Source organism: Tenrec ecaudatus, chromosome 15 (genome assembly GCF_050624435.1).
Source record: "Tenrec ecaudatus isolate mTenEca1 chromosome 15, mTenEca1.hap1, whole genome shotgun sequence".
NCBI classification, from domain to species: domain Eukaryota; kingdom Metazoa; phylum Chordata; class Mammalia; order Afrosoricida; family Tenrecidae; genus Tenrec; species Tenrec ecaudatus.
The window spans coordinates 83,039,898-83,049,194 of NC_134544.1; the positions used below are offsets into that span (position 1 = coordinate 83,039,898).

A 9,297-nucleotide genomic window follows, 5' to 3' on the forward strand; every position below is an offset into this window, starting at 1 on the left:
TTAAAAATAAATAAAGAAACCCAAAGGGGCACTTCTCCTAATTTCTAGAAAGCGGCTCTGAGTAGCACTCGACATAATGACAGTGAATTGGAACTAAGTGCAGGAGCCAGCTTGATAAATGGTCAAAATGTCAAAGCCATAGGGTGTACATGAGATTCAGTTTCATAAAGCTATTTCTGGAAGGGTATTGCTCCTCCCTCCTTCCCTTTCACAGTTTTTATGTTATTGAAATCACTTGGGTTAAAGGCACAGTGGGTCATGTGTAAGGACTGAGTTTCTGTGTCGACTTGGCTCGGCCATGATGTCAGCCTACATAACAATGTTTGACATAATGCCATCACTTCCATGAAGAGATTTTCTGTCAGCAGTCAGGAGTGGGAGGTAGTATCCTGGTGGGTGTGGTTCCCCCAGTATAAATATAAGTGGATTCTCTCTGAAAGCTGTGCAGCTTTTGGCCAGGTCCAGAAACTCACCAGATGTGGATCTCCAGACGTGAGACAGCATCTTGCCCTATTTCCTACATAGCTTGGATTCATTGTTTGCACAGCCTGTGAGGAATCAGCCTACCATCTAACCTGCCCATCTGGGATTCATCAGGCCCTCAACCTACTTGAATCAAGAGAAGGCTCCAGAGTGATATCTGAGACTTGCCAGCCTCTACCACTCTGCACTGAAAAGGTAAGTAGTGTGACTAGAACTTTTTCCTAACTATTTCTGACAGGTTGGAGGGGTGGGAGAAAAACTTGGCTTTATACTCTGGTAAAAGGTACAGACTCAGAAACTCACAAGAGAAGTTCTACCCTGTCCTATAGGGTATCTATGAGTCAGCATTGACTCAATGTCTTTCAGTGACTAAGGGTGCTGGAGCCTAGATTGCAGAGGGTTGGGCTCACCCACTTGGCTCTCCCTGAGGTCTGAGCAGATGCAGTTTAACCTTCACAGGTCAGGATTCCTTTAGGAGCAGATTGGTCAGAATGAGCACAGGGACCCACTCAGCATCTTGGAGCTTGCCATCCAGAGTTATGTTGCAACATTTCACTCATTCCCTCTCTGGAGTGGCTGTCCATAGAATTTTCCCACCCTTGTTCACGGCAGCTGTTGTCTGGAGAGAGGGAGACAGTGAAAGTCATGGTGGCGGGCTGGTCCTTCATCTCACTGCCCCTGGTTGTTCCAGTGACAATTTCAGAGGACATCTTTTAAAGCTTGTGATAGTTGTCTTCATATTCGCAGTGTCAAGAGTTTTTAGATAATTTGATATCCGGTTGTTTTTAACTTACGGTGTCACATGTTTGTCAAAGGAGAACCGTGCCTCATAGTGTCTTCAAAGATTTTTGTTTGTTTTTGTTTTTTTTTTTCAAAATATGTCACCAGGCCTCTCTGAAAGTACTTTTGAGGAGAAACCAAACCAAATCATCTTCTAAGTTAGTTTCTAAACATTCTAACTGTTTGCATTATTAGGGGTTTCAAATTTAAAGAAGTGAACTATGACATTTATTCACATTTATTCAACAAAAAATGACATACGTATTTTGGAGAGTTTAAAGAATTTTTTTCTAATTAAATTCTTCCTTTTAAGATTTTTGGGTTTGCAATTAAATCTGTTTTGTTCCATTTTCTAGTGAAATTCTCTAAGGCTTTAGGAAAAAGAGATTGCATTTAGTTTGTTTTTGCTGATGTTTCTCAGATGATTACTAGGTGTGGCATAAGAGTGGATCAATGACAAGGTGGGTGGAGATAACACAGGCCTAATAAAAGACTGATAGGATTTTCACATTGGAATCTGGGTGGGTCTAATCCAATGAAAATTGTCCTGGGAGATTTTCATTCCTGTGGTGAGAATATTTCTTTTAGATGCATAATTCATAAATTACATTTTATTTATGGATCCTAAAATACATGTCTTTGACTGGATGTTTTAGGCTGTTATTGGTGTTCTGGGCTATGGAATTGTTCCTGATTCATACTTACCCTCAAGTCTTACTCATAGTTAGCCTATGTCAAGATGGAATCAATTCTGCCCAAAACATGGCCATCCTTACAATTGTTATGCTGGAGCTGATTGCGGCAGTTACCATGTCATTTCATATCAACGAACATCTTCCTATATTTTCTCTGAACCTTTTATTCAACAAGCCTGCAATTTTCCAAGGACTGAAATGTTAATCTAGTAGAGGTCAATGCCAGTTCCTTGATATTTTTTCCTTCAAATCATAAAATATTGAAACAATATAAATTCGTATCAGAATTCAGATTTTTTGTTTGTTTTCTTTAAGAAAAGCTTTCTGTTTGAGTTCCATGAAATACACTTTGTCTCTGATTGCGAGTCATAATTTGATTTTAATTTGACTCTCTCTAATGTTCACCTACTGAGGATAAATGCATCTAATGATGCAGATTATTTGTGACATAGACATGTTTGGTTTTCTGTTTCAATTTGATGCTTCTCATGCACATGGAATCAGGAGAGGCAATGATTTTAAGCTCTTAGATGCAAAATACTAGTCATTGATTCAAGCTCATCAACTGTTTCTTGGAGAAACAGGAGAAAGGGGTGCCTATTTGAAAATGATTAGGGCAAAGAATGTGCAGATGTGCTCTTTATACAATTGATGTATGTATATGTATGGATTGTGATAAGAGTTGTATGAGCCCCTAATAAAATGTTTTTTTTTTAAAAGAGAGAAAGAAAGGGATGCCTAGAGAGAAATGGCACAGTCAGACTCCATAAAGGTTACAGCCTTAAAGCTAATGCTCTGGTGCAGTGCTACTATATTCTACGGGGTGTTTATTCTGTGATAGGGTTACCTTGCTTGTCTTAGTAAAATGAGGTGGGTGTATTTTTCAATGATCTGACGTAAGTTGAGTTTGAACTGCCAGTCTCTGTGTTAGAGACAAAGCTGTGGATCATTGACCTCCATCTCACTCAGGGCTCCTTAAGCTATGCTTTCACTTTTTTAAAGATAATTGTATATCTAGTTTTAATCCTAAAATGTCTCTAAAGATAATATAACTTAGGAATTAGACTAAAATTATTATATAACACATATTTAACAACTTCTAAATTGCTTTGTTTTGCCCAATTTTTTGTGTTACTTTTGAGTGTATAGCCAGGGCATGGGTGGGGTGGTGGGGGCGGGAGTAGGATGAGAAAGCCAGAACTAGATTGGACTGCCCATTATGGTCAATACTGAGTTTCAAATTTGCTGGTCATTATTTCTAAATACTATGTACTTAAGAGGCAATCATCCCAATGGTAACACAATATTTGAGAACTTTCACTACATTCAGGTTTCTGTATAACACATAGGGTTACACAAATATCTTTCATAGCTAAAGTTTTCTGTACCTCTACTTGTTTTTCCAAGGTTCACTTTTAGTGTTAATCAGGATAGCTATTGCATGTTTCTCTGAAAGTGCTTGATGAATTATATTTCTGTTGCTTAATTTTTAAAGATAATTCATCCAGTTTTAAGATGACTGTTGAAGTCATTTTACATAAATTTTATTTTTCCTATGAAGTTCACTGAAATGTTCACTTTTTCTGCCCTGTATTGGAGCCCTCTTGGAGCCCCATTGGGCTGCCAACCCAGCAGTTCCAAGGACCAGTCGCTCCATGGAGAAAGACAAGGCTTTTAACGCTTGTCAAGAGTTACAGCCTGAGGAAAACACAAGCACATCTCCTCCATGTGTTACAGGGTGAAACTGATGTCAGTGAGTTTGCTTGGTTAGTTGTCTTGGTTCATATTTTACATGAAGTGTGATTTTTGATATTAGCATCTTCAGGCTATATTTATTCACCTGATTTTTTACTAGCACTTCTCATAACATTCACTTATGTCAGGGGTGTCAAACTGGTGGCCTTCCGGCTGCCTGCGACTGCTCAGGTAATTTTTTGTGGCCCCAAATTCTCTGAAATAAAATGAAAATAGAAAAAATTGTTATAAAGAAAATAGCGCTTAGGGGAGATGGAGGCAATACTGTACACACAATTCCCTCTTTAACCCTTTAACTACAGAAGACCACTATACAGGTGGCCCAAAGTCTTTTCTGGAGGCCTGTGGACGTTTCTAGACACGATCATTTCCGGTAACGTTTTAAAGCGATGTCTGCCACTCTCATTGCATAATAAAAACAGATCCTAACAGTGAAAAGGTTAAAAACAGGACTCTAGGATATGCTGTTATGAGTCATACCTAGTGGCAATGCTAGTTAACATTTTTAGAGGGAAGCCATTACGATTGTGCATCACATTTGTCAGCTGTCCAACATTTTGTGTTTTTTATTACTTTGTTATATTTTCCGGTCACACCATAAGAGGCAAGGGAAAGGCAGTAGAAGGAAAGCGCTGGCAAATTTCCGGTTAAAAGCATAATTATAGTTTTATAAATAAAACAAATATTTAAATAAAAACAATTATATAGGGTTTTAATTTTCCTATCCATATTTCTGAATCCTCACTTCAAAATAAAAATTCAACAAAATTTGTAAATGTGATGTGGCCCACTTTAATCTTGCCTGTTGCACCACATGGCAAGCATTTTAATTGAGTTTGACACCCCTGACTTCTGTTGAATGTTACTGAATTACTGTCTTTAGATTTACTTTTTAAAAATCCCTTGAGACACTCCTTGTTAGTGGAATTAGAAATTTCCCAGGATTGCAACAGAAGCTAAGTATCAACAGATAGAGACACCCTTCCAACTGAATAAACTTCCAGAGCAGCATAATGAGCCAGGAGCAATCTGGGAAAACCCACTCCGTGTGCACAAATCCTGTCTCTTTGGGGGAAACAATAGTTGTCCATCATAGTAGAATTCCCTTGGTCAATCAGCATGCCTGGGGAGAGTGCATTTGCTCTCACAGAGCCATCAATACACTGCAAGAGATTTTCAGACAGAAAAAGAAACAAAAGCACAGCATACAAATACACAGAACATCCATAAGAATCGGGTTTTCTGACTTTATTTTGCAGCCATGAATTCCCAGGACTATCGAAGCCAGAACTCAAGCCTTAAAATCATGACTTTCCGGCCTACCATGGAAGAATTTAAGGATTTCAACAAATACATTGCTTACATGGAATCCCAAGGTGCCCACCGTGCAGGCCTGGCTAAGATAATCCCACCCAAACAGTGGACAGCCAGAGAGAACTATGACGATGTGGATGACATCCTCATAGCCAGTCCTGTGCAGCAGGTAACTACTGGGCAAACAGGTGTCTTTTTGCAATACCATAAAAAGAAGAAATCCATGACCGTGGAGGAGTATCGCCACTTGGCCAACACTGACAGATACCGCACTCCCACACACCGGGATGTTGACGATTTGGAGCGGACCTATTGGAAGAGCCGCATGTACAATTCTCCCATTTATGGGGCTGGAGTATGTGGCTCCTTATTTGGTGAAAACACTGAGCATTGGAACCTCAGACACCTGGGGACGATCCAGGATCTGCTGGAGCAGGAGTGTGGAGTTGTCATCAAAGGCGTCAACACCCCCTACCTGTACTTTGGCCTGTGGCAGACCACCTTCACTTGGCACACGGAGGACATGGACCTGTACAGCATCAACTACCTGCACTTCGGGGAGCCCAAAACGTGGTATGCGGTGCCCCCTGAGCATGGAGCCCGGCTGGAGAGACTGGCCAGGGAGCTTTTCCCTGGCAGTTCCAGTGGCTGCGCGAACTTCCTGCGGCACAAGGTGGCCCTCATCTCACCCAGAGTCCTCAGGGAGAACGGCATTCCTGTTGGTCGGATCACCCAGGGAGCAGGCGAGTTCATGGTCACATTCCCCTATGGATACCACGCTGGCTTCAATCACGGTTTCAACTGTGCGGAATCCATCAACTTTGCCACCCTGCGCTGGGTTAATTACGGTAAAGCTGCTTCTCAGTGCAGCTGTGGGGAAGCCAGGGTCACATTTCCCATGGACGCCTTCGTGCGCATTCTGCAACCCGAGCGCTATGAGCTGTGGAAACACGGCAGGGACCGCACCTCCTTGGACCACGTGGAACCCACAGCACTGACCAGCCCGGAGTGGACGGCCTGGAAGGGAGCCAGGACTCGTGCAATGGTCAAGGGGCGTCTGCGGTCCTTTAAGCCACGCAGGGCCAGGCGTCGCTCTCTGACTCTGGCAGCAGACAGTGGGCTTGGGGGCTGTGCACTGGTATGTCCTCGTCCCACAACCCACTCCTGGGCAGACAGCTCTACTGTACAGCCTGAGGACCCTATCTGCATGGGTTGCAGTCCTACAGGATCCAGTGTCTCCCTACTTCCCACCTCAGTTCCATCTGCCCAGTATCTCCAGGCTTCACCAAAGGGTACTCGCACTAGGCGTCCTCAGGACTCCGATGCCCACCAGCAGTCTGTCAAGTCCAGGGCCAAGAGCCACACAGCAATCACATTTGTACACCTGCCCACACAGGCATTGCATGAGAATCAACAATCAACAGATGACTCTGGCCCTCGGAGATTTGAGATCCAGCATGCTGTTAAAGCTTCTGGGTGCTGCTGTGACCCCGATCTTCAGCCCTTGGGACCCCCACTGAATCCTGATTCTCTGATGCACCCTGGCCCCTGCCTGAAGTCACTGGACAACATCTCAGTGAATCTCCCGGACATGCTTGTGCTGAGTCCTCCTAATGAGTCTTTGACTTCTAAAACATTCTCCAGCTATGCCTCTGTGCACAGTATGGCACCTCTGGACCCCCTTGGTGCTATTGCTATGGACCCCCTTAAACTTCTATAGTCCTGCCCTCAGATGAGGTTCTGCAAATCTACTTACATAGATCCTTGGAGACAGACTCGATGGAACTTCACTTCCTAAATCCTGAAAGGTTGTCACCAGCAAAGATCTTCTTGTTGTGAGTTTAGCTAAACTGCAGTTTTTGTCAAATGTGATTGTCCCTTGGACTATCTCTCACCTTCAGGAAACAAAGACACACCCAGCCAATCTTCAACATGGGAATTGTAATCTGTGGTGATTTAATTGTAATTGTAATTGTAATCTGTGGTGATCCTTGACCTCTCAGTGCCATGTTGATAGGTTGCCTAATACTTGCTCAGACTATGGACTCCACTAAAATGTGTTCTAAGGACTCACAGACCAACTGGATATATGTGTGTCCCTTGATTCTTCCTAGGCTTGGGAGTTGTCCTTGAAAAGAACTCCCTGCGCAGAAATCATTAAACCCATTGCTTTCCAGCGTGTCTCTCCACGTGGCAATCTCAGTGATCAAGACCCACTGTTTCAAAGTTGGACTTGGGGCTAATATTTAAGGAGGCCCATTGCCAAGTCTTTCTTTGATAATGCAGGAGGTGGGTTCAAAATGCTAACCTAGTCCTCACAAAAATTGGAGCCAACATTGGACGATGCTCAGACTCTGAGGCTCAATCCATCTGCACTTCCGAAGCGCTGACCCGGTCTTCTACCGGTGGTCACAACTGTACCTTCTAATGAAATTCAAGCCTTTAACACACTCCAATAATTCTGACGTGGCCACCCTTCAACCCACCAACCAAGCAATTGCTTACGTAGAAACTGCACCTTTGAATGAATGATGTCTGTTGCTGTTTGGGGATCAAGGATACCTATTTGTGATTATTAATTTCATTGTTCTTAGTGTGTATCTGAAAGGAAATAAAATACCTTAAAACGCATTCTGAAAGTTTGACTATGAGAGGTATGTGAAAAACAAAGTGACTCATCACATAGCCAGAGAGAAAGAAGTAGCTAGGTCCCAATGAATTCACCAAACAGTCTGTCCTTGTACCCAGAGTAGTCCATGAGGGAATGGAAGAAAATTGTACAACAAAACACCACCACAGCAAAACAAAAAGTCAAATGATGGGGAGAGCTACTGCCCAGAGTTCCCATCTAATCATTGAGCTGAAATTACTCCTGGAGTCACCTTTTCATGAAATCACACATTGGCATTGACTTGGGACTCCATTTCCCAGAAACTCTTGATACCCCTGTTGGTATTGTCTCTTCAACTCATGTATTTAAAAGCCTGTTTTCAGGTCTGCAGCCAGAAAAAATAAGCATCAGAGAGCCTGTCATGGAAGGTAGTGTGGCAAATTTTCTCTCTTTCTTGAAAGACTCTTAAAAATTTTTTTTCTCTACAGGAACCCATCCCCTGCCCCCACCCAATTGCTTAATCAAAAGAGGTAACAGAAAACTCACTTTAGAAACTCCACAAATTTCTTATTCATCAGCTCTAACCATTACTCTGAGTGATTATAAAAGGAGAAAAAGTAAAACTGAAACAGATATGGATTAGTTTTTATTTAATTTGTTTCAAACAAACACCAGTTTTAGGCCCAAGTATTTATAATTTACCATAGTCAAAGCTGCATGGAACTATGAGACATAGAAGAAATTCAGATATGTTTGTATTGCATTTAGAACAAACACTTATCCTTTGAAAGATCTAGATTTTAGATTGACCAATAAGCCCCAAAACTGTTTATTGTGCCCTCCACCTGCATTGCTGACACCGCTCTCAGGAAACTATTTTAGTCAGGCTTCCTTCAAGATGTTTGTGGTTTTCTGCTACAGTATCCCTGGGGAATAAACATCATCCTCTGAAATTAGTAAGGTTAGTACAGAAAAGAAAGAGACACAGGATAAATAAAATACTATTTAAACATGAAACAAAACTTTAAAAATGTATAATTAGCCATGATACTTAAAGCAGCCTGGTACGATGGTATATATGAATACCAAAGGATTAGAATTGAGAACCTAGAAATACAACCAAGTACCTATAGACACCTAATTTTTTTTTGACACCTAATCTTTCACGAAGGACTAAAACCCATTAAGTGGAGAGCAGGTACCCATTTCAACAAATGGTGTTGGAAAAACTGGATTTCCATCTGCAAAAGAATGGAACAAGGTCCATACCTCACATCATACGCAAAAATGAACTCAATATAGATCCAACACCTACATACTAATCCTCGACCACACAACCAAACAATGAAATTTAGGGACAAACTTGAGGGTATTTAAGCAAGGTATAAACACACCTATAGAAGCAGACATTCCTATTGGCTCTATTTCTTCCCGCTGCAGCATCCAATCCCTCTCATACCTTCCTCCAGTACCAGATGGGCCTAAGAGGATTTTATCCCCCATGCCTGAATTAAAAATGTTTTCCATAAACCTGAATTTTTGGCTATCTTAATTGGATCATGAAGTTTCACATAGACAGCTTTCAATGTATAGAAAATAACCATGTCGCCCATGTGGCTCTTTTGAATTTTATTATAAAGCAAAAGGGGGAATTGTGGG

General features: G+C 41.8%; 1 protein-coding gene across 1 annotated transcript; it reads left to right on the forward strand.

Annotated features, from left to right (window-relative positions):
* Positions 1 to 4,974: 4,974 nt before the first annotated feature.
* Positions 4,975 to 6,747, forward strand: LOC142427552 (lysine-specific demethylase 4D-like). The gene has a single exon (XM_075532775.1). It carries the CDS (start codon positions 4,975 to 4,977, stop codon positions 6,745 to 6,747), a length of 1,773 nt encoding a protein of 590 aa, XP_075388890.1.
* The last annotated feature ends 2,550 nt before the right edge of the window (positions 6,748 to 9,297 follow it).